General features: G+C 39.8%; 1 protein-coding gene across 2 annotated transcripts in view; it reads right to left on the bottom strand.

The window, feature by feature from the left end:
• The window catches only part of LOC139747934 (ral GTPase-activating protein subunit alpha-1), a 143,360-nt gene that overhangs the window by 101,627 nt on the left and 14,340 nt on the right, over positions 1-27,393 (bottom strand). For both annotated transcript variants that reach the window (XM_071660419.1, XM_071660420.1), the window contains exons 7-15: positions 26,069-26,158; positions 21,420-21,594; positions 16,570-16,728; positions 16,213-16,373; positions 13,091-13,202; positions 9,396-9,518; positions 2,987-3,115; positions 1,719-1,860; positions 955-1,248 (exon numbers count right to left, since the gene is read on the bottom strand). In XM_071660419.1, the coding sequence (XP_071516520.1) occupies positions 955-1,248; positions 1,719-1,860; positions 2,987-3,115; positions 9,396-9,518; positions 13,091-13,202; positions 16,213-16,373; positions 16,570-16,728; positions 21,420-21,594; positions 26,069-26,158 (1,385 nt within the window). The remainder of the gene's footprint in view (positions 1-954; positions 1,249-1,718; positions 1,861-2,986; positions 3,116-9,395; positions 9,519-13,090; positions 13,203-16,212; positions 16,374-16,569; positions 16,729-21,419; positions 21,595-26,068; positions 26,159-27,393) is intronic.

The raw sequence follows: 27,393 nt of genomic DNA, 5'->3' as shown, positions 1-27,393 counted from the left end.
CACAGGTATCAATGTCAAAAGTAAATAAAGTCACTTTTCTCCTTTTCATAGAAGCCATCAAAGTATAGGCAAAAGCATGCCCCATTAAATGTCATATCATGTGGAAGGTAAGGCAAGAGGGGAGGAAAAATACAAAATGAGGAGTAATTAGAGTTCCTCAAATGCACGCACACCCAGTTCTTAAAAGCAGAAAGGTTATAGAAAGACAAAGATACATAAGATGGAAGAAAATACGACAGGTTTATTGTACATAGAAAGGAGGAAGTCTCATCATGGCATTCCTCATATGGATAGTATGAGCATGAAAATTACAGGAAGCAATAGCCAGATGCATGCACACACATGTCAAGGTCTCAGGGGCTAAGACACAAACAGACAATTCAAAAGAGCAGTGGTCAAAGTAATGCTTCAATAATTCAGTAAGTCTTCAACACATCCCAGAGAGTTCCTTGTGATTTCAATATTTCAGCAATTATTCATCATGTCCCTAAGAGTTCTTAAGCACTGCTCTAACTCCTGAACCTAATATTTCTCCATTGGTACTCTAATAATTCATCAGCACATCAACCTTTGTTAATTCATCCTAAGATTAGAATTCCCATAATACAACATATCTACAGTTTCCATCAAATAAATCACTGAGACTAATCAAGCACAATCCCACACCTCTAGCACTGCTATGAAAGTGTTTCACCCACATATCACCAACAATTCAGTAATTTTCTAAGGCGTCATCATCCATTACCCTCGTCAGTTTTTAGACACTAACTTCGTTAATAAGTTTTCCTATAACGACTTCTGCCTCACTGTGGCTACTAAAATGAAGTGCATTTCTGTAAAACATTTATCTAAGGAGAAGAGACAAAGTCACTGAATGCAACTAGAAACTATAAGCTATCAAAACGACAAAACCAGTATGGTATAAAAAAGGTGATTCTGGAACGTCTAACTTACCATGTGAATGCCCTCGCCCTGACCTTCTCCTCAGCATCAAGCTAGACTCTGATAGCGAGCGAGTTAACCTCCTCCCAAGTCCTGGCTGAGGTGAGTGATGAGCATGGGCATGGTGATCATGAGAATGGGAGTGGGAGTGATGATGATGAAGATGTGAATGGTGAGAGTGGTCACTAGAGGGGTGGTGAGGGGACAGCTTAGGGCTACCACCACTACCACCTGCCCCAGCTTTAAGAGATCCTCCACCAGCACTGCTACGACGTTTTCGAGAAAATGGGCTGCGTTCACCAATCCCTGTTGATAATCATATCGTAAATAAGACAAAATAAGTTAGTAATTAGAACAAAAAATTCTCAAAATACCAAAAATACATATCCATCTAGTTATCAACACCAAACATGCTCTTCCCTGTTGAAAGGCAGGATAATTTATGTAGAACCTTCTCAATTTCCTCATCACTTATTCCTACAAAACTCGATAACATCTTCAGTCATTCAACTAAGATTTTTCTACATCAAAAAATGCTTCATACATTCTTATTTTTCTTGCAGTTTCTTCAAAAGAGGACCCAATGAAAAAACTGCCAGCTTCATCCTAATCTTTCATTAATCCTATCATCCCACTTACTTCTCTCTTACTGTGCCACACACCTTACTTTCTATATTCAAATGATAAGACAGTAATCCTTTCATTTTCCGCCTCTCCGAAAAACTACATTATTTGCAACCAGACAGAAAGGAAATACCTCAGTTCCATAAACAAACCATGTGAACTCATGTTGTCTGTCTGTGATTCCTCATGAAGGTTTGAAAGCTGTGGAGGTCCAGCATTCTGAGTGTCTGATGCGTTGACCTGACGCTCCATGCGTACACTACTCCAGCTTCTATCAAAGCTGCTCCTTACAGACTGTGGTTCAAAAAATAACACATTTAGCAATGCTGTATACAGAATACAGTTAACATTTTGAAAACCCAAGTAAATACTTAATATAATCATAATATGACTCGATTAGCTTTAGTCATGGAAATAAAAAAATATTACCAATAAATGACAAGGTTTACTAATGACTTCTATTACAAGATCATTGAATCTTTCTAAGAAATGCATGAAGATATGATGAACAGATTCCTCAAAACAAACAGTTGTCAACAAAAGTAATGCTGTAAAATAACAGATGCGGAAAGGAACTACATATCATAATGTTATCATGGAAAGATACAACTGTGGTAATAGCAGGCTTTGATGTTAGAAAAATTATCAAAGTAACTGGAAGGGTAGGAAAGAGAAAGAAATTTAATATAAATGAAAATAACGGCAACAAAGCTGGTTATATTGTTGAACTGAATATGAAAATGAAAAGTATGGTTGAGGGGGAAGCAAAATAAAGTTATGACCAAAACTATTTTAGAAATAAAAATATGATGAAAGTTAAAAATATCTGAAAGTTTTGAAATACACACAAATGCTTCACTGGCAGTTGTAACAGAGTAAAACAAGAAAAAATTTGAGTAATAAGGTGCTACAAGTTTGGTGGAAGAAACTATGAAAGCCACTCTCCCAATACTTTAATGGCCAGCAGAGTGCAAGCATTCTGTCAAAAGAATGGCTAAGGAGGTTCAGAATGGAACTGCATTACACTGCAAAAAAAATAAGAAGCACATGAACACTAAGAAAGGATTAAGAGTATCTGAGTAAGATAGATAAACAGGATAAGATACAACGCATGGGCAGCCAAACAGTAGTGTGTATGGACAAGTGAGGCACTACATATGCAAGCAGTAAACTTATGTAGGAACCTATGTTCATGTCATAAGGACATGGTTTTGTGTGAGCCTGCATGATACAGCAAGAATAACAACTTTTCTTTTAAAATCATACCAAGCACAGTTCTTGCCATACTACTTGCTTCAAAATTTTAAACTATACTTCTTTTTTGAAGCATAGCACCTCACATGCACATAAAGCTGAACACAAAAAAAATGTAGTAAATCCTGAATTTTATCATGTAATTTACAAGTGCAAATGTACTTACATCTAGTCCAGTCAGTTTGGTTCCTCTCTTGATTAAACGACGTTCTGTCACACGCTCTAGTGGAAGGTTATTGAGTTCCAACCCATACACATGCCGAGCCAGTACACGTGTAAGGGTGTCCAGTGTTTTCTACAGAAAGCATTCTTTTATGAGAGGGATCTTTATAAAAATGAAATAACTTTAATGCTATGCTTGAGTGCATGAAATTAGCGAAAAATACATTTACAACAGCAAAAAGTACACATGAACCAATCAGTAGTCCTTTTATTCAAACATACACCAACTACAACATTCATTATGTCAATTTACATCTACCCTTATCAACCATTAATAAGACTTTTTATTGCCTAACACAAATATACAAACATTTGTTTTCCACTTTGATTCAATTCATTTGTCATTCCATCATAGTTTCCTTTCCATAGCACTTCTCTTTATATTCTTTTAATATTTTTTTCAATACTTTCTTGATAAATTTAGATCGTATTTCATCAAATTTTTCCATGTGAGACTTTGCCAACTTTACAAATCTTGTTTTCTTGTCTCAGTATCAAAACTGGAACTGTATGCATTTGTTGGCAATGTGCTGCCATCATATCAGTCTCTCTTTCAGAATGAATACATTAATGCAACCCCACACCATGATATACTCAACACAATCTTTATCACAACTATGGATTCCCACTCTCTGACCTTCTCAGGAAAGCAGTCCCACCATTATCAGTTTTACATACTAGTGGGTGAGCTCTGCCGGGACTTTTGAGGTGAGCTAGTCACATACAGGTAACTGCCACCTATGTGTACATGTTTACAATAATCATGAGGTTATGTCCTGTGTTTGGTATTACTTTCTTCTTTTTTATGTGAATCTATTCATAAATGATATCTTTACAATACTTTTGTATATGTACTAAATAGTAAATCTTGTACTAACATCAGCATTACTGTGAGTTATGGGAGTTTCGTAGTAACACTGCCATGCATATGCTTATGATGATCATAGATTTCAGATGTTCTTTTTGATGTGCTGTCAATGGACTGAGCCAGGGCATGTGAAGTGTCTGGGGTAAACCATGAAAAGGTTTGTGGGGCCTGGATGTGGATAACGAGCTGTGGTTTCAGTGTATAACACACAACAGCTAGAGACTGAGTGTGAACGAGTGGCATTTTTTGTCTTTTTTCCTGGCACTACCTTGCTGAAGCAGGGGATAGCGATGCAGTTTTCCTGTGGGGCAGGGTAGTGACAGGAATGGATGAAGAGAAGCAAGTATGAATATGTACATGTGTATGTATGTAATGTCAGCATATGTGTATGTATGTATGTGCTGATATTTATATTGATGTATATATGCATAAGTGGGAGTCTATATATATATATATATATATATATATATATATATATATATATATATATATATATATATATATGTATTCTTGGTAAATTATATGGGAGGGTATTAATTGAGAGGGGGAAGGCATGTACAGAGCATCAGATTGGGGAAGAGCAGTGTGGTTTCAGAAGTGGTAGAGGATGTGTGCATCAGGTGTTTGCTTTGAAGAATGTATGTGAGAAATACTTAGAAAAGCAAATGGATTTGTATGTAGCATTTATGGATCTGGAGAAGGCATATGATAGAGTTGATAGAGATGCTCTGTGGAAGGTATTAAGAATATATGGTGTGGGAGGAAAGTTGTTAGAAGCAGTGAAAAGTTTTTATCGAGGATGTAAGGCATGTGTACGTGTAGGAAGAGAGGAAAGTGATTGGTTCTCAGTGAATGTAGGTTTGCGGCAGGGGTGTGTGATGTCTCCATGGTTGTTTAATTTGTTTATGGATGGGGTTGTTAGGGAGGTAAATGCAAGAGTTTTGGAAAGAGGGGCAAGTATGAAGTCTGTTGGGGATGAGAGAGCTTGGGAAGTGAGTCAGTTGTTGTTCGCTGATGACACAGCGCTGGTGGCTGATTCATGTGTGAAACTGCAGAAGCTGGTGACTGAGTTTGGTAAAGTGTGTGGAAGAAGAAAGTTAAGAGTAAATGTGAATAAGAGCAAGGTTATTAGGTACAGTAGGGTTGAGGGTCAAGTCAATTGGGAGGTGAGTTTGAATGGAGAAAAACTGGAGGAAGTGAAGTGTTTTAGATATCTGGGAGTGGATCTGGCAGCAGATGGAACCATGGAAGCGGAAGTGGATCATAGGGTAGGGGAGGGGGCGAAAATTCTGGGGGCCTTGAAGAATGTGTGGAAGTCGAGAACATTATCTCGGAAAGCAAAAATGGGTATGTTTGAAGGAATAGTGGTTCCAACAATGTTGTATGGTTGCGAGGCGTGGGCTATGGATAGAGTTGTGCGCAGGAGGATGGATGTGCTGGAAATGAGATGTTTGAGGACAATGTGTGGTGTGAGGTGGTTTGATCGAGTGAGTAACGTAAGGGTAAGAGAGATGTGTGGAAATAAAAAGAGCGTGGTTGAGAGAGCAGAAGAGGGTGTTTTGAAGTGGTTTGGGCACATGGAGAGGATGAGTGAGGAAAGATTGCCCAAGAGGATATATGTGTCGGAGGTGGAGGGAACAAGGAGAAGAGGGAGACCAAATTGGAGGTGGAAAGATGGAGTGAAAAAGATTTTGTGTGATCGGGGCCTGAACATGCAGGAGGGTGAAAGGAGGGCAAGGAATAGAGTGAATTGGAGCGATGTGGTATACCGGGGCTGACGTGCTGTCAGTGGATTGAATCAAGGCATGTGAAGCGTCTGGGGTAAACCATGGAAAGCTGTGTAGGTATGTATATTTGCGTGTGTGGACGTATGTATATACATGTGTATGGGGGGGGGTTGGGCCATTTCTTTCGTCTGTTTCCTTGCACTACCTCGCAAACGCGGGAGACAGCGACAAAGTATAAAAAAAAAAAAAAAAATATATATATATATATATATATATATATATATATATATATATATATATATATATACATATATATATATATATATATATATATATATATATATATATATATATATATAAGTGTATGTGAGTGGATGGTCCATTCTTCTTCAGTTTCCTGGCGCTATCTCGCTGAAACCGGAAACACCGATTATGTATAACAAATATATAAATATAAATATGTTTCTTACATGAATCTGTTTGTGGATGACTGCTTTACAATATTATGCATACAAAATAATAAACTTTAAACTAACAATGCATATTACAGTAAAATTTTTGAAATGCATCACGAGATGCAAAAAGCTGCAAATGAAACTACAAAAGATACTGGGCAGCACACGGAGGGAGTCCCATTGAAGTCTAAAAGCATGATATGGCCAAATGTTCTTCAGAAGAGACTGACACACACTGAAAACCAAGAAATGCTTCTTATAGACCCAAACTGGGTTTCTAGTGAATTTCTAAGGAATTGGATCCAAAGTTCACTTACACAGAGATTTTTGGAGAACACATTCTGAGATATTGGGACACAAAAGTATCAATGTTACCTTAAACAGAAAATTCAATTTTTCTATAATGCGAGAGTTTCCCTAGAAGTTTACCGTATAACATAAATTTTTTTTTTTTTTTTTTTTTTTTTTTTTTATACTTTGTCGCTGTCTCCCGCGTTTGCGAGGTAGCGCAAGGAAACAGACGAAAGAAATGGCCCAACCCCCCCCCCCATACACATGTACATACACACGTCCACACACGCAAATATACATACCTACACAGCTTTCCATGGTTTACCCCAGACGCTTCACATGCCTTGCTTCAATCCACTGACAGCACGTCAACCCCTGTATACCACATGACTCCAATTCACTCTATTTCTTGCCCTCCTTTCACCCTCCTGCATGTTCAGGCCCCGATCACACAAAATCTTTTTCACTCCATCTTTCCACCTCCAATTTGGTCTCCCTCTTCTCCTCGTTCCCACCACCTCCGACACATATATCCTCTTGGTCAATCTCTCCTCACTCATTCTCTCCATGTGCCCAAACCATTTCAAAACACCCTCTTCTGCTCTCTCAACCACGCTCTTTTTATTTCCACACATCTCTCTTACCCTTACGTTACTTACTCGATCAAACCACCTCACACCACACATTGTCCTCAAACATCTCATTTCCAGCACATCCATCCTCCTGCGCACATCTCTATCCATAGCCCACGCCTCGCAACCATACAACATTGTTGGAACCACTATTCCCTCAAACATACCCATTTTTGCTTTCCGAGATAGTGTTCTCGACTTCCACACATTTTTCAAGGCTCCCAAAATTTTCGCCCCCTCCCCCACCCTATGATCCACTTCCGCTTCCATGGTTCCATCCGCTGACAGATCCACTCCCAGATATCTAAAACACTTCACTTCCTCCAGTTTTTCTCCATTCAAACTCACCTCCCAATTGACTTGACCCTCACCCCTACTGTACCTAATAACCTTGCTCTTATTCACATTTACTCTCAACTTTCTTCTTCCACACACTTTACCAAACTCAGTCACCAGCTTCTGCAGTTTCTCACATGAATCAGCCACCAGCGCTGTATCATCAGCGAACAACAACTGACTCACTTCCCAAGCTCTCTCATCCCCAACAGACTTCATACTTGCCCCTCTTTCCAGGACTCTTGCATTTACCTCCCTTACAACCCCATCCATAAACAAATTAAACAACCATGGAGACATCACACACCCCTGCTACATACATACACCTCAAACTTTTTCTCAATGCATATATTGCAACTCTACAAAGGATAAGAAGCTGCTTCAAGTCCTTTTCGTCTTACTGTACTTCCAACTATTTCTCTTATATAGCTATTACTGTACGAGTTTCTCGGCCAGAGTAACCACAGAGCTGCATGTTACTCCTTGGGTGTCTCACATAATCTCAGTGGTCCTGTTATGGTCTTCCTCATTCTTAGATAAAACCTACTTAAGAGAACCACTGCATACTATGAAATACCATACAAATAGAGTTTACAGGAGTTTCAAAAACTTGGAAACAGTTAATATGAAAGTAATGGAGCAATAGCTAGAAAGGTGAGAATTGTTTCCTTTTCTAATAAAGAGATAAAATAAAGGTCTCTGAATAAGTGATTATGATACATATATCAAAACATCCAAGTAATGAAGCCAACGCAGAGTTGTACAAATCAAAAGTACATACCTCAAATAGTATCACAAGGAAAAAATGATACTAATGAAAAGAACAAAGATTTCTTAACTTTTGCATTTGATGAAAGTAAACTCAAAAAGGTTTGTCATATAAAGTAGTACCTACAAAAAGAGAATATGAATCTGGCAGATATATAAAGGAATCTTAAGCAAACAAAAAATTCAAAAGTAGTAGCATGAGGGACTTAGCCTAACGAAGATATTTCATGTGTCCCTAAAGGAGCAAAATTAGTTTCAATGTTATCTATAATAATATCAGACAGATACAACAGGGTACATTAAAGTACAGTAAGGTATTTTGTAATGACACCAGAGTTAGTAAAATTTGGGGATTAGAAGAAAAGAAGAATATATAAACAGGTTTAAATACAGCATATAAATGGGCAAACAGGAACTCATTGAATTCAATGAAGAAATATTCTAAACAAATATGTCATTCATTTATCAACAATTTAATAGGGACTTCTCATAAGGGCCTAACAGATAAAAAAAACATAAACAGTTGAAACCTAATCATTATGATGGATAAAAAGCTGGAATATGATGAGCACAATGAAAAAATCACATTGATGAGTAAGGTAATGCGTATGTAGTAATGAGAACTTTCACTACAAATGACAGAAAGGTGATGATGAAATTGCTTAATGTATACATAAGAAACTCAAGTAAATACTACTGTACTGTTTTGCTGTATAGTCATCAACCAAACAAGCTGAAATTAATAAACTTCTGGATATACCTAACATTTGCAAATGATATAGTTAGAATGGAATATCTGATGAAAATGTGAGAGAACTTGAAGGATAAACTCTAAAAAGAAGAAAAAGATTTATGACAATCAATACTAGGCAATAAACTGAGATGCTTAAAGAAAATGTACTAAGACAACCTTCACAACATGAAAGAAATTAATTGAATCTACAGAAACTCCTTAGAATATAAAATAAATGCCCCAAACAAAAATATATGAGTCCAACAAAGAAAATGGAAAGACCATTACCTAACAAAATAAAACACAAGCAAGAAGTGACTATTGAAACCCTTACAAGAGGACTAGACAAATGGCTATAAACAATTCTAAATGAACTTTTGATTGACAGTAACACAGTGAAAGTGGCAGCATAGAATAACAGAAGTGTGAAGCAAGAATCTTATGTGGTAAACACTATGTGCTTGCCTTGTCTCGCAACAAAGTCTTGTCATAGGTGTTTGTAGGTACATATGTACTCTAATAAATCTATGGAAATATACTTACTGCCCACTCTTTAATGAGCTCATCCCAATGGGTGAGTGAAGAGAGAGTTAGCAGAAGCTGGTCCCACAGCTCTCCAGATATAACAACACTCAAGTTGGCTTTTATCCAAGAGACAATCAGAGTCTGGAAACAAAGCAAAATACAGTATAGAAATATTCACATCCAATTCAAAAGGTACCAGATGAAAAACTCATTAATGTAGCTTGGCTCCAATAAAATCCAACTCAAAAGCTTTTATCATCAGTAATATGCATATCTATTTTCCCTCACATAGATGCACTTAATAATGGTTTCCTATCTCTTCCATAACCAAAAGTTTTAAGGCCAATTCTTATAATACAAAAGATATCATTTCAATTACTTCTCACTTCTAGCCAGTGTGTCCACAAGCTGTTAAAATATATAAATGATCATGAGGATGTATAACAGGAAATACAATAAATACTGTATAAACAGTACTATGATGAAAAACATTTCAACATTTTTCTAGAGTAATCATTAAAGATTTTGGCGATAGGAGACCCATAACAGCAATTCACAATTTCTGCCACAACATACATAAGATCAATCATAAATTACAAAAATGATGCAGCCATCCCTCATTCCATTCCCTAGAATAAATGGAAACAGTCCAAGAGATGTTCTAAAAAGGGAAAAGAAAGTACAATAATTGGCTTTGGTCAACAAATGAAACCACAATTATATAAGAAGAAGGTAGTAAGGATATATTTACTGGTAAGGCAGGAGACTTTTCACAGCAATCTGCACTTCTGTTGAAAGAAACAAAAGGAATAACTCAAAAGAGGGAGCATCATAAGCAAGCACATGGGGCAATTTCTTAGTCTGTTCCTGGTACTACCATACTAAAGTAGGAAACAGGAAAAAAGTATGAAAAACTGATTAGAGGGAGGAATCAGGCAAGGACTTTTCTTCCAAGGCTCAATCATTTGCTCCTGACACTACCTCACTTGTGAGGCAAATAGCAATCATATATGAAGAAATTACCTAACAAGAAGTCTCCTCACCCAAAGTACATAAAACTTTGCTTCGTATCACCTATAACAGTATATTACCCTTTGTTTTATTAATTATTCTTTTCACAATTCCATATCAATCTCAGACTTCAATGTTCTTTTCATTCCATGCTCTGTTATGCCTCTAAATGCTATAAATGTTTCAACTAACAAAGTACAATCATATAAACCTTCACAGCCGCTGGGGAGAATGTTTGAAGAGACAGCTTGAAAAGGGGGTTTCTCATGCTTAGCCATTATATTATGCATCACTCAAACACAGATGTGGTAAAATACCTAACCCAAATTTTGGTGCCTGTATGAAACAAGGCATGTGATTCATACCCCAAGCCTGATTTAGATATGGACGGGAGGGGTAGTGACAGTGGGGTAGCGCCAAGAAAAGACAAAAAGCCTACATTTGTTCACATTCGATCAAACCACCTCACACCACATACTGTCCTCAAACATTTCATTTCCAACACATCCACCATCCTCCACACAACCCTATCTATAGCCCATGCCTCGCAACCATATAGCATTGTTGGAACCACTATACCTTCAAACATACCCAATTTTGCTCTCCAAGATAATGTTCTCGCCTTCAACTTATTCTTTGAGTGATCGGGGCCTGAACATGCAGGGGGGTGACAGGCGTGCAAGGAATAGAGTGAACTGGAATGATGTGGTATACAGGGGTCGACGTGCTGTCAATGGATTGAACCAGGGCATGTGAAGCGTCTGGGGTAAACCATGGAAAGTTTTGTGGGGCCTGGATGTGGAAAGAAAGCTGTGGTTTCGGTGCATTATACATGACAGCTAGAGACTGAGTGTGAATGAATGTGACCTTTGTTGTCTTTTCCTAGTGCTGCCTTGCACACATGCGGGGGGAGGGGGTTGTCATTTCATGTGTGGCGGGATGGCGACGGGAATGAATAAGGGCAGACAGTATGAATTATATATGGTGTGGGAGGCAAGTTGTTAGAAGCAGTGAAAAGTTTTTATCGAGGATGTAAGGCATGTGTACGTGTAGGAAGAGAGGAAAGTGATTGGTTCTCAGTGAATGTAGGTTTGCGGCAGGGGTGTGTGATGTCTCCATGGTTGTTTAATTTGTTTATGGATGGGGTTGTTAGGGAGGTAAATGCAAGAGTTTTGGAAAGAGGGGCAAGTATGAAGTCTGTTGGGGATGAGAGAGCTTGGGAAGTGAGTCAGTTGTTGTTCGCTGATGATACAGCGCTGGTGGCTGATTCATGTGAGAAACTGCAGAAGCTGGTGACTGAGTTTGGTAAAGTGTGTGAAAGAAGAAAGTTAAGAGTAAATGTGAATAAGAGCAAGGTTATTAGGTACAGTAGGGTTGAGGGTCAAGTCAATTGGGAGGTGAGTTTGAATGGAGAAAAACTGGAGGAAGTGAAGTGTTTTAGATATCTGGGAGTGGATCTGGCAGCGGAAGTGGATCATAGGGTGGGGGAGGGGGCGAAAATTCTGGGAGCCTTGAAGAATGTGTGGAAGTCAAGAACATTATCTCGGAAAGCAAAAATGGGTATGTTTGAAGGAATAGTGGTTCCAACAATGTTGTATGGTTGCGAGGCATGGGCTATGGATAGAGTTGTGCGCAGGAGGATGGATGTGCTGGAAATGAGATGTTTGAGGACAATGTGTGGTGTGAGGTGGTTTGATCGAGTAAGTAACGTAAGGGTAAGAGAGATGTGTGGAAATAAAAAGAGCGTAGTTGAGAGAGCAGAAGAGGGTGTTTTGAAATGGTTCGGGCACATGGAGAGAATGAGTGAGGAAAGATTGACCAAGAGAATATATGTGTCGGAGGTGGAGGGAACGAGGAGAAGAGGGAGACCAAATTGGAGGTGGAAAGATGGAGTGAAAAAGATTTTGTGTGATCAGGGCCTGAACATGCAGGAGGGTGAAAGGAGGGCAAGGAATAGAGTGAATTGGAGCGATGTGGTATACCGGGGTTGACATGCTGTCACTGGATTGAATCAAGGCATGTGAAGCGTCTGGGGTAAACCATGGAAAGTTGTGTAGGTATGTATATTTGCGTGTGTGGACGTATGTATATACATGTGTATGGGGGTGGGTTGGGCCATTTCTTTCGTCTGTTTCCTTGCGCTACCTCGCAAACGCGGGAGACAGCGACAAAGCAAAAAAAAAAAAAAAAAGTATGAATTATGTACATGTGTATATATGTATAGGTCTGTGTGTGTATATATATGTATACGCTGAGATGTATAGGTATGTATATGTGCGTGTGTGGACGTGTATGTATATACATGTGTATGTGGGTGGGTTGGGCCATTCTTTCAACTGTTTCCTTGCGCTACCTCGCTGATGCAGGAGACAGCGACAAAGTATAATATATATTTCAATACAGCAGGGTTTTCAAAATCAGAAAATGCTAAGGTATGGGCATCTGTGGAGAGTGAATGTAAAAAACATAAATAAAGAAGTGTGCATAATTAAATTATTGGGATTAGAGACAGCAAGAAAAAGATGGTATGGGTGAAAGACAGTGGGAGGAAGTAATCAAAAGAGAAGTGCTTCATATAAGAGCAATATCTTGAAATTGTAGCAAGTGCATTGCAAGCTCTGTCTAACCCACACTACTGTATAATGAGAAAAGGCATGCTGCATATGTTATGCAGCAAAATAATAACTACTAAATGAACAAACCTGGAAGAGAGCAGAGGCAAAACGTCCCCCCAGAGAATCTTCCTTGTGGGTGGTGGGTTGTCCACATAGAGTCTGGGAAGTCACGTGAAGTAGCACCACTAATAACTGTTCCCTATTGCAGAAAATTATCACAAAATAATAGGAATTAAAGAGTGAAAATCATATCCACTTCATCTGTTCATTCTAACATCAGTCCCAACATTTACACATGCCTAAACACAGAAAACCTGTATCATCAGCATGTGAAATTATCAATATGACACTATTCAATTAAAATGATTTACCTAAGGGCATTTATGAGCACTTGTGCCATGTGGAATGATTGAAAGAATAACACAAACAAGTTTATCACAGTATATGCACAAGGCTGTTACAAAGGAATAGTATCATATATACACATTTAGTATTTATATGTAAGGCATGTGTACGTGTAGGAAGAGAGGAAAGTGATTGGTTCTCAGTGAATGTAGGTTTGCGGCAGGGGTGTGTGATGTCTCCATGGTTGTTTAATTTGTTTATGGATGGGGTTGTTAGGGAGGTAAATGCAAGAGTCTTGGAAAGAGGGGCAAGTATGAAGTCTGTTGGGGATGAGAGAGCTTGGGAAGTGAGTCAGTTGTTGTTCGCTGATGATACAGCGCTGGTGGCGGATTCATGTGAGAAACTGCAGAAGCTGGTGACGGAGTTTGGTAAAGTGTGTGGAAGAAGAAAGTTAAGAGTAAATGTGAATAAGAGCAAGGTTATTAGGTACAGTAGGGTTGAGGGTCAAGTCAATTGGGAGGTGAGTTTGAATGGAGAAAAACTGGAGGAAGTGAAGTGTTTTAGATATCTGGGAGTGGATCTGTCAGCGGATGGAACCATGGAAGCGGAAGTGGATCATAGGGTGGGGGAGGGGGCAAAAATTTTGGGAGCCTTGAAAAATGTGTGGAAGTCGAGAACATTATCCCGGAAAGCAAAAATGGGTATGTTTGAAGGAATAGTGGTTCCAACAATGTTGTATGGTTGAGAGGCGTGGGCTATGGATAGAGTTGTGCGCAGGAGGATGGATGTGCTGGAAATGAGATGTTTGAGGACAATGTGTGGTGTGAGGTGGTTTGATCGAGTAAGTAACGTAAGGGTAAGAGAGATGTGTGGAAATAAAAAGAGCGTGGTTGAGAGAGCAGAAGAGGGTGTTTTGAAGTGGTTTGGGCACATGGAGAGAATGAGTGAGGAAAGATTGACCAAGAGGATATATGCGTCGGAGGTGGAGGGAACAAGGAGAAGAGGGAGACCAAATTGGAGGTGGAAAGATGGAGTGAAAAGGATTTTGTGTGATCGGGGCCTGAACATGCAGGAGGGTGAAAGGAGGGCAAGGAATAGAGTGAATTGGAGCGATGTGGTATACAGGGGTTGACGTGCTGTCAGTGGATTGAATCAAGGCATGTGAAGCGTCCGGGGTAAACCATGGAAAGCTGTGTAGGTATGTATATTTGCGTGTGTGGACGTATGTATGTACATGTGTATGGAGGGGGTTGGGCCATTTCTTTCGTCTGTTTCCTTGCGCTACCTCGCAAACGCGGGAGACAGCGACGAGGTATAAAAAAAAAAAAAAAAAAAAGTATTTATATTCATTTTATTATACTTTGTCCCTGTCTCCCACATTTTGAGGTAGTGCAAGGAAACAGACGAAAGAATGGCCCAACCCACCCACATACACATGTATATACATACTCATCCACAAATGCACATATACATACCTATACATCTCAACGTATACATATATATACACACACAGACATATACATATATACACATGTACATAATTCATACTGTCTGCCCTTATTCATTCCCGTCGCCACCCCACCACACATGAAATGACAACCTCCTCCCCCCGAATGTTCACGAGGTAGCGCTAGGAAAAGACAACAAAGGCCACATTCGTTCACACTCAGTCTCTAGCTGACATGTATAATGCACCGAAACCACAGCTCCCTTTCCATATCCAGGCCCCACAGAACTTTCCATGGTTTACCCCAGATGCTTCACATGCCCTGTTTCAATCCATTGACAGCACGTCAACCCTGGTATACCACATCATTCCAATTCACTCTATTCCTTGCATGCCTTTCACCCTCCTGCATGTTCAGGCTCCGATCACTCAAAATCTTTTTCACTCCATCTTTCCACCTCCAACTTGGTCTCCCACTTCTCCTCATTCCCTCCACCTCTGACATATATATCCTCTTTGTTTAAATGTACAGTAGTCCCTGCAGTGTTGTAAGGGTGCAGATCCTGGGCCTTGGGCACGAAAGAAAGGATGAGTGTGAAAATGCTGGAAATGAACTGCCTGTGGACAATATGTGTTGTTAGGCAGATTAATCATGTACAGAATGATAGTGCAGAAGAAAGGCATAGTAGTAAATACAGTCTAACTGAGCAAGCTGACCAGGTTGTGCTGAAAGGGTTTAGGCAAATGGAGAAAATGAACAAAGAGAAACTGCTTGCAAGGATCTATGTGTGAAATGTGGTGGGAGCTTGGAGTAAGGGAAAACCAAAGAGAGGGAAGGTCAGAGAAAAGGAGGTTTTGGGGTTTATAGGCCTGAACAGTCAAGAGGGTAAAATGTGTACATGAGACAGAATTAACTGATTCAATGAGGTATCAGAAGGATAATATGCTGTCAATGAGATGAACTAGAACATTTGAAGCCATCAATGTAAACCATGGAATAGTCTTTGGGGATGGGCTGTGGATAGTATGATCTGGCTACAGCACATTATACACAAGAATCAGAGAGAGGATAATAAAAATAAAGCCATCTTTCATTTGTTCCTGATGCTACCTTCCTAATGTGGGAGAAGCAATTAAGAATAAAGACATTTCTAGTATCAATGCAATGGTGAATATCATTAACAATATGACAAGATCTCAGTTTTATGGAAACAGTCTCCTTCACATATTCCACTGTAACCAAGGATGGTTTATGGTTAACCCAGGTGTTTCTTCACACTGCCAATTTACAAAAACTAAGAGGCCAAGAGTACCTCAAATCCACGTACCTCCAATCCACATTACTCTACCCAATTTCAGATAGATAAGCAATGCAGAATGGTAAAGCAGCATTGTATAAATGTTAACATTTTCTTACCATGTTTTCTGCTCCATACGAGTGTTCATGACCATGTATCTGTAGATATTCAGCACATGCTTGCACACCTCCACTTGCTCATCAAGAAGACGAGGGTAATCTGGTGATACCTCCAAGAGGAAGACATTTGCAGCACTTGTTATGAAGACTTGAAGAACATTCTGCCGGAATTACTTGTTCTCAGTGTTTTATAATTGGCTACTTTTCTGTTACCTATCTACCTTATTCAATGGACCTTTATGTTAAAAACTGCTGTGAACTTTAAAACACTATAGACACTAAGATATATTCACAGGAGTTATCTTTTTGGATTCATTATTACCATGTTCAACCTTTATACAAAAACCTTACTCATACCTGAAGTCCTGCCCGTATATGAATATCTTTGTTAACAGCTCCAAGATAAGACTCATTCCGCATGCGCCTCTGAACATTATTTTCTAGAGCAACCCCTTCATCTCTCGGATTTGCTCCACCTTCAAGAGGTTCCAACATAAATGGTGGCATCTCAGGGGCCTGAAATTAGGGAATTAAAAAGAAGGTAATTATGGATTATCTTCATATCAAGCTTTCTTTGGTTCAGTAATCTATTAATACTGGGATCAACGTGCTATCAATGGATTGAACCAGGGCATGTGAAGCATCTGGGGTAAACCATGGAAAGTTTTGTGGGGCCTGGACATATAAATATATAAACATGTACATATTCATACTTGCTGCCTTCATCCATTCCCATCACCACCCCGCCACACATGAAATGGCACCCCACCTCCCCCTGTGCAAGCACGAGGTGTGCTAGGAAAAGACAACAAAGGCCACACTCGTTCACTCTCAGTCCCTAGCTGTCATGTGTAATGCACTGAAACCACAGCTCCCTTTCCACATCCAGGCCTCACAAAACTTTCCGTGGTTTACCCCAGATGCTTCACATGCCCTAATTCAATCCACTAACAGCATGTCCACCCCGATATGCCACATCTTTAAAATTCTCTCTATTCCTTGCATGCCTTTCACCCTCCTCTATGTTCAGGCCCCGATCGCTCAAAATCTTTTTCACTCCATCCTTCCACCTCCAGTTTGGTCTCCCACTTCTCCTCGTTCCCTCCACCTCTGACACATACATCCTCTTTGTCAATCTTTCCTCACTCATTCTCTCCATGTGACCAAAGCATTTCAATATGCCCTCTTCTGCTCTCTCAACCACACTCTTTTTATTACCACACATCTCTCTTACCCTTTCATTACTTACTCGATCAAAGCACCTCACACCACATATTGTCCTCAAACATTTCATTTCCAACACATCCATCCTCCTCCACAAAACCCTATCTATAGCCCATGCCTCGCAAACATATAACATTGTTGGAATCATTAATCCTTCAAACATACCCATTTTTGCTCTCCAAAATAACGTTCTTGCCTTCCACGCATTCTTAAACGCTCCCAGAACCTTTGCCCCCTCCCCACCCTGTAACTCACTTCCGCTTCCATGGTTCCATCTGCTGCTAAATCCATTCCCAGATATCTAAAACACTTCACTTCCTCCAGGTTTTCTCCGTTTAAACATTTATTTTTCATACTATACTTTGTCGCTGTCTCCCATGTTAGCGAGGTAGCGCAAGGAAACAGATGAAAGAATGGCCCAACTAACCCACATACACATGTATATACATAAACACCAACACATGCACATATACCTATACATATACATTCAAACTTACCTCCCAATTAACTTGTTACTCAACCCTACTGAACCTAATAACCTTGCTCTTATTCACATTTACTCTCAGCTATCTTCTTTCACACACTTTACCAAACTCAGTCACCAACTTCTGCAGTTTCTCACACGAATCAGCCACCTGCGCTGTATCATCAGCGGACAATGACTGACTCACTTTCCAAGCCCTCTCATCCACAACAGACTGCATACTTGCCCCTCTCTGCATTCCCCTCCCTAACAACCCCATCCCTAAACAAATTAAACAACCATGGAGACATCACACACCCCTGCTGCAAGCCAAAATTTAATGGGAACCAATCACTTTCCTCTCTTCCTACTCGTACACATGCATTACATCCTTGATAAAACCTTTTCACTGCTTCTAGCAAATTACCTCCCACACCATATACTCTTAATACCTTCCACAGAGCATTTCCATCAACTCTATCATATGCCTTCTCCAGATCCATAAATGCTACATACAAATCCATTTATTTTTCTAAGTATTTCTCACATACATTCTTCAAAGCAAATACCTGATCCACACATCTTCTACCACTTCTGAAACCACAATGCTCTTCCCAGATCTGATGCTCTGTACATGCCTTTACCCTCTCAATCAATAACCTTCCATACAATTTTCCAGGAATACTCAACAAAATTATGCCTCTGTAATTTGAACACACCCTTATCCACTTTGCCCTAGTACAATGGCACCATGCATGCATTCCACCAATCCTCAGGCACTTACCATGAACCATAATACACTGAATATCCTTACCAATCAGTCAACAACACAGTCACCCCCTTTTTAAATAAATTTCACTGCAATACCATCCAAACCCACCGCCTTGCCAGCTTTCATCTTCCGCAAAGCTATCACTACATCTTCTCTGTTTACCAAACCATTCTCCTTGACCTTCTCACTTCCCACACCACCTCGACCAAGACACCCTATATCTCCCTCTCTATCATCAAACACATACAAAAAACCTTCAAAATACTTACTCCATCTCCTTCTCACTTCACCACTACTTGTTATTACCTCCCCATTGGCCCCCTTCACCAATGCTCCCATTTGTTCTCCTGTCTTATATACTTTATTTATCTCCTTCCAAAACATCTTTTCATTCTTCCTAAAATTCAATGATATCCTCTCCAACTCTCATTTGCCCTCTTTTCAACTTCTTACACCTTTCTCTTGACCTCCTGCCTCTTTCTTATATACATCTCCCAGTCATTCACACTACTTCCCTGCAAAAATCGTGTATGTATATACATGTGCATGTGAGTGGGTTGGGCTATTCTTTCGTCTGTTTCCTTGCGCTACCTCGCTAACACAGGAGACAGCAACAAAGCATAATGAATAAATAAATAAATATATATATATATACTACTTTTCTTATTGGAATCTAACTGCTTCAAATGATTTTGTGAGGCAGCAACATAAACAAAGGGTTAATGGCCTATTTTGCACACAACCAATCTAGTTGCCACATATAATGTACTGAAATCAGTGCCTATCATCGACAATTAATAAATCCCTACATATTACTCCACAGCTTACCTTGGTCATTTCATATACCCCAGATCAGACCACTGACAGCATGTTGTACCCCCTCTCCTAATATACCAAATCAATCCAGTTCATTTAATCCCAAATATGCCTCTATCACTCCATCCTTCCATCTCCTTTTCCGACTTCTCCTCTCTTTTACTTCCCCCACCTTTAGCAAGCAAGCAGATCCTCACAGTCAGTCTTTCTTTGCATATCCTCTCCGTACGTCCAAGCACTTCAGCACACCCTGGTCAAACTGCACTTATTCCGTACATTCTCTAGCACTTTCTTCTCCTGTGATCAAACTACTTTACACCATACATCCTTTCGGACATTCCATTTCCAACAAGCTCATCCCTTTCCTTTCTTATGCATTCAAGGCCCAAGATTTACATCCACATGACATTGTTGGGACCTTCAATCATACACATTTTTGTCCTTTGAAACACTTATCTTTCTTTCAACAGGATCCTTAATGCAACCAGGACATTAGCCTCCTGTCCCACCCAACAGTTTATTCCTTCCCCCATCTTAAATACTCTAATACTTCCTGGTCATCCCCAATTGTATTCACAGTTAAATCAACACTATTTCCTCCAGGTCCTCCCCAAATATATTCACTTATATCATCCTGTCTAGCCCCCTTTTGCACCCCACTACTTTACTTCTAATCACAATCACTTTCAACTTTCTTTTTTACACACTATCCCAAACTTTTCCACCAGCTTCTGGGGTTTCATTTTGCACCCTGTCAACCTGATTCTAACCATCCTCAAACAATAAATAATTTCCCTCCTTTGTCCCCAACCCCTGGCATACTGCAGATCCACCCCTTGCTCCAACACCCTCCCATTCACCTCCCTCATAACCCCATCCATAAAAAGATTAAACAGCCATGGTGACAACACACATCCTTTACAAAGACCTACCTCCACCAGGAACAAATCACTCTCCTCCTTTCCTGTTCTGTACACTTACCTTATTCTCCTGGAAAAAAAATCATCATATGGTCCACCGTCTAGCAATTATCCATTTATTCAAAATATCTGTAGCATCTTCCCTAAGGTGTATCTTTCAAATGTACTGAACATCTCCATATCCATATATGCCACACACAAGTCGCTCTCCTTCTCTAAGTATTTTTCACACATCCCTCAGAGAAAACACCTGGTCCGCACACCCTATACCTCTCCTGAAACCACACTGTTCCTCCCTAGTAATCAGCTATAAGCATATCGCCATCCTCCCATACACATTACCAGGTATACTTACATCTCTATAATTCATCTATTTTCATCTTCCATGCCTTTATGTATGTAAAGGCATTATAAATGCACTCTGCCAGTCCTCTGGCACCTCTTATAGGACCAAGCACACATCAAACAACCTGACTTACCATAAAAAAAACTGTTGCTCCCTTTCCCTTGAGAAATGCACTGCAATCCCATCCACACTTGACACTATTTGTCTCACACAAGGCTTTCACTACCTCCCCTCTGTTTACCCTCCCATTAATACTGATTCTCTCACTTTGCATCCCGCTTTGTCCCAAACACACCATATTCAAATCCCTATAATCTAAAACACTCTGCAGTACTTTGAAATACCAACTCTATCTCCATATCTTCACATACACTAAGTCTGTTAAAACTTACCCATCTAGTCTCATTAATGTCATCATCATTTATCCTGTTGTTCTCCACACAATATTCACCTTCCACAACAGTTTCCTTAAAATCTCTTTAAATCATCAATATTCTCTAACCTTAACTCTCATTTGCCATCTATTTTAGTTCTTTTCTCTATATCTTTCCTGCTGATTTCAAAGAATTGGTAAATGCATGAGTATATGTATTTGTAAGTGCTTAGCATACATGAAGCAATCACAAGTACAATATATTCATAAATTCATGACCACAGACTACTTACATTCATTTGTATCCAGTCTTTATAAGTAAATATGACAGTCTTCATGACTGCTGCATAGCGAAAACTGAGACATAAAGCCTGGCGAAACAATTCATGGATGAAATTGATATTCTCCCGTGATGAAAAGAGAATGTCTCGGACCATCACTCCATCTTCACCTGAACCACCTTCATCACTGAAATAAAAGATACTGTAATCATAACAATGTTCTACAATCTTTACAATACCATCAGCTGAGGATCACTTCTTTTGAAAAGTTGTACTAGGGTTTAAAAGAGATGACTTAAGAGATACTGATATAAAGTTTATCAAAACAGATCAGCTATGAAGTGGTTGGTAAACTCCTTAGCTAACCACCAAACTCTACAGTGGAGTTCCTAAAAGGCAGTTCCTTCACTAACCCTCTTCAGCCTCTTCCTACATGACCCCATTTCCTCCTGTAGAACACAGTATGAAGGTCCTTTCCAGTGCATATGACCTTACATTCACAGATGCAACAACAAACACGAAGCACAATATTACAAATGTCTAAATCTCCAAAAGAGTCTTCAGTCACCTTTCTAATCTCAAACAGACATAAGACCAACCTGCACCCTTCCATCACCTTGAAAAGCCAATCACTCTCACTCATCAAAACACCAACTGTCCCAGTAATCACAAACACCACACATAATGTTCACTCATGACCATGACACATTCATGGGCCAACCAGGGTCGAGTGTATACGTTCGAATCCTGGTTGCAACCGTCTGTCGACAGTCAACCCAGCTGTTTATCCACCCCTGGAGTTGGTCAACAAAATGGGTACCTGGCTCAGGATACGGTATATGTATACACATATGTATGCATAACTTAAATTACCATTTATTCATTATACTTAATCACTGTTTCCCACGTCAGCAAGGTAGCGCCAGGAAACAGATGAAGACAAACCCATCTAATATAAACACATATATACAAACACAACTATACAAATACATATACATACATATAAATATACATATCATCATATACATCAATATACGTATGTGAGTAGGAAAGACAGTCAAAGGGCATTATGGATTATGTGTTAATTGATAGGTGTGTAAAAGAAAGACTTTTGCATGTAAATGTGCTGAGAGGGGCAGCTGGAGGGATGTCTGACCATTATCTTATGGAGGTGATGGTGAAGAATTGAGGAGGTTTTCAAAAGAGAATGTTGGGGAGAAGAGAGTGGTGAGAGTAAGTGAGTAAATACACATACACAGCCATACACATATATACACATGTACATCTTTATAAATGGCGAATAGTGTGCAAAAAAGTATCTATACTCGCTTGCCTTCATCCATTCCTGGTGCCAGCCCACCTCAGAGGAAACAATATCGCCACCCCCTGCATTAGCAAGGTAGCACCAGTACAACAGACAAAAAAGGCCACATTCATTCACACTCAGTCTCTAGCTGTCATGTATAATGCACCAAAACCACAACTCTCTCTCCACATCCAGGCTCCACAGACCTTTCCATGATTTATCCCAGACATTTTGCGTGCCCTGATTCAGTCCAGTGACAACACATCGACCCCAGTATATTATATCGTTTCAATTCACTCTATTACTTGCACGCCTCTCACCCTCCTGCATGTTCAGGCCCTGATTGCTCAAAATCTTTTAAAATCCATCCTTCCATCTCCAATTTGGTCTCCCACTTCTCCTCGTTCCCTCCATCTCTGACACATATATCCTCTTCATCAATCTTTCCTCACTACTCCTCTCCATATGTCCAAGCCATTTCAACACATCCTCTTCCGCTCTCTCAACCACACTCTTTTTATTACCACATATCTCTCTTACCCTTTCATTATTTACTCGATCAAACCACGTCACACCTCATATTGTCCATGAACACTTAATTTCCAACACATCCACCATCCTCCATACAACCATATCTACAGCCCACGTCTCACAACCATGTAACACTGTTGGAACTATTATTCCATCAAACATAACCATTTTTTGTTCTTTGAGATAACGTTCTCTCCTTCGACACATTCTTCATTGCTTCCAGAACCTTCGCCCCCTCCCCCACCCTGTGACTCACTTCCACTTCCATTCACTGCTATGCACATTCCCAGATATCTTGAACACTTCACTTCCTCCAATTTTTCTCCATTCAAACTTACATCCTAATCAACTTGTACCTTAACCCTACTGAACGTAATAACCTTGCTCATATTCACATTTACTCTAAACTTTTTCCTTTCACACACTTTTCCAAACTCAGTCACCAACTTCTGCAGTTTCTCACTCGAATCAGCCACTAGAGCTGTATCATCGGCGAACAATGACTGACTCACTTCCCAAGCCCTCTCATCCACAACAGACTGCATACTCGCCCCTCTCTCCAAAAATCTTGCATTTACCTCCCTAACCACCCCATCCATAAATAAGTTAAACAACCATGGGGACATCACGCACCCCTGTCACAGAATGACATTCACTGGGAACCAATCACTCTCCTCTCTTCCTACTCGTACACATGCCTTATAGCCTTGGTAAAAACTCTTCACTGCTTCTAGCAACTTACCTCCCACACCATATACTCTCAAGACCTTCTACAAAGCATCTCTATCAACCATAATATGTGCCTTCTCCAGATCCATAAATGCTACATACAAATCCATCTGTTTTTCTAAGAATTTCTCACACACATTCTTCAAAGCAAACACCTGATCCACACATCCTCTACCACTTCTGAAACCACAGATATATAAATGAATAATCTAAATATACTTGTGTGAGAAAGTACCAAGAGAGACTGAGTGTAAAATGGCAAAATGTGAGAGCAAATGATGTGAAGGGAGTGTTTGAGGAATGGGATGTATTTAGGGAAGCAGTGATGGCATGTGCAAGAGATGCATGTGGCATGAGAAATGTGGGAGGAGGGCAGATTAGAAAGGGTAGTGAGTTGTGAGATGAAGAATTAAAGTTGTTAGTGAAAGAGTAATGAGATGGGTTTGGATGATACTTACAAGGAGTGGAAATAAAGGGGAGATGTGTAAGAGAAAGGAGCAAGAGGTCAAGAGGAAGGCGCAAGAGTTGAAAAAGGGGGCAAATGAGAGTTAGGGTGAGAGAGTATCACTAAACTTTAGGGAGAAAAAAAGATGTTTGGGAAGGAGGTGAATAACATGCGTACGACAAGAGACCAAATGCGAACACTAGAGAAGGAGGCAAGGGGGAAAGTGATGACTGGTAGCAATGGAGTGAGGAGGAGATGGAGTGAGTATTTTGAAAGTCTGTTGAATGTTTTAGATGACAGAGTGGCAGATGTAGCGTGTTTTGGTTGGGGAGGTGTGAGAAGTAAGAGAGTCGGGGATAGTGGTCTAATGAAGAGAGAAGAGGTAGTGAAAGCATTGTGGAAGATGAAATCCAGCAAGGCAAGGGGTTGGATGGTATTGCAGTTGAATCTATCAAGAAAGGGGGTGAGTGTGTTGTTGATTGGTCGGTAAGGATATTCAGTGTATGTATGGATCATGGTTAAGTGCCTGAGGACTGGCAAAATGCATGTATAGTGCCATTGTAGAAAGGTAAAGGGGATAAAGTTGTGTGTTCAAACTACAGAGGCATAAGTTTGTTGAGTATTCCTGGAAAATTGTATATGATGGTATTGCTTGAGAGGTTGAAGGAATCAGATTGGGGAGGAGCAGTGTGGTTTCAGATGTGGTAGAGAATGTGTGGATCAGGTGTTTGCTTTGAAGAATGTGTAAGAGAAATATTTAGAGAAACAGATGGATTTGTATTTGGTATCTATGGATCTGGAGAAGGCATATAACAGGATGGATAGAGATGCTTTGTGGAAGGTCTTAAGAGTATACAGTGGGGGAGGTAAGCTTTTACAAGCAGTGAGAAGTTTTTATCAAGGGTGTAAGGCATGTGCACGAGCAGGAAGAGAGGAGAGTAATTGGTTCCCAGTGAAGGTCGGTCTGTGGCAGGGGTGTGCGTTGTCCCCATGGTTGTTTAATTTGTTTATGGATGGGATGGTTAGGAAGGTATATGCTGCTAGAGTTTTGGAGAGAGGGGCAAGTATGCAGTCTGTTGGGGATGAGAGGGCCTGGGAAGTGAGTAGTTAACTGATGACACAGCACTGGTGGCTGATTCGAGTGAGAAACTGTAAAAGTTGGTGACCGAGTCTGGAAAAGTGTATGAAAGGATAATGTTGAGAGTAAATGTGAATAAGAGCAAGGTCATTAGGTTCAGCAAGGTTGAGGGACAAGTTAGTTGGGATTCTGTATTCTTCCCTCTTCCTTTGCTGAACTTCCGCTGGTACATTCCTAATGAGCAATCTACCGTATGCCTTTTTCTTCTCTTCCACAGCATTTCTAATCTCTTCTGTCCACCATCCACTGCCCTTTTTATTTCTGTATCTCACTAACCTGTATTCAACTACTGATTCTACAACCTTTACCAGTGTTTCTCTAAAAATCTTAAACACCTCATTCATCCATGACTGCATTCTGACATTCACTGCACTTCCATCTAAGCTTTCAGTTACCTTCCTTTCATACTCCTCCCTGTATTTTTCCTAATTACCTGAAGTATGAAAAAAAAAAAAGGGAATGTTTGTCACTCAAACACCAACATCTTGTTTCAATAAAAGTAGTGAATTTACTTGACATAGAAAGCTGATGTAATGGAATCCTGGTCACTAGTGCTTCCTTCTGGTGCATCACCATGACCAGAACGTCGACCATCTTCCTCTCTGTAAAAGTAAATGATAACATGTAAAACAGAACTGCATAGTTTTATATCTTTTTTATTATACTTAATCACCGTCTCCCGCATTAGCACAAGGAAACAGAAGAAAGAATGGCCCAACCAACCCACATACACATGTATATACATAAATGCCCACACACACACATATACATACCTATACATTTCGACATATACATTCGTATACATACACAGAATATACATATATACACATGTACATATTCATACTTACTGCCTTCATACATTCCTGGCGCTACCCCGCCCCACAGGAAACAGCATCGTTAACCCCTGCTTCAGCGAGGCAGTGCCAGGAAAACAGAAGCAGTGTGAAGAAGTGAAAAAGTTGGAAACTACCTTAGGTATTACAGATCCAAGCTCAAAAATGCTGGAATGAAAATACAAAGACTAATCATCATGATGCAGGGAAGAAAAGCATGTGGAGCTTGAAAGCTCTGGTGGGTGGTGAATGGAGAAAAGCCATGTGTGTTGTGAATGATATCCATTTATTCCTCCATCTATCCTAAAACACTTCTGCTCTCTTTACAAATGCCATTCAATGCCCCTGCAATTTTCAGCGCACTCAAAAAGTCCATTCATATATGCTCTCTTTAGGTTCTTTCAACATTGCCTTTCATGAACATTCTCAGTGTAACTTGTCTACAATACCTAGCTCCAACATAAATCCCCTTACCATGCATTACTCTTCAATTCTAATGATTAGACCATATACCTTTCTTCTTATCCTTAATGAAGTAATCTAGTAACTCTAACATGATTTTTCAACAACACTGCCCCCAAGTAAAAGTGCAACCACTGCATCTGCATTTTCCGCTTCCTGGGTACTTAACTATGAATATTGCATGTAGAAATAAATATGCAGATGAACAGGGAGAGTGAACTAAGGCTTTGAAGTGCACTTTTTATCACTGCATATGCACTGTTGATATTTTTGGACTCTTCCTTTGAATTGCTTGCCTCAATTTTACTTCTTTCAAACTTGTTTGCTATTTCCTGTGTCAGTGAGGTAACACCAGGAACAAAGAATGGTCTCATTTGCATGCATACACTCTCTAGCTGTCATGCATAATGCACCAAAACTTATATCATACTGCTTGTTAGAGTTTATTATAATATACAATAGCAAAATTCACAAAACTATAGTTACTTTGGAATTTCCAAAATAATGATTTTTTTTACACAGCTGATACAGCGTTATACTGA

Source organism: Panulirus ornatus, chromosome 71, assembly GCF_036320965.1.
Source record: "Panulirus ornatus isolate Po-2019 chromosome 71, ASM3632096v1, whole genome shotgun sequence".
Classification (NCBI taxonomy): domain Eukaryota; kingdom Metazoa; phylum Arthropoda; class Malacostraca; order Decapoda; family Palinuridae; genus Panulirus; species Panulirus ornatus.
The sequence above is the reverse complement of the archived record's forward strand: the minus strand, read 5'-3'. Positions and strand labels throughout refer to the sequence as shown.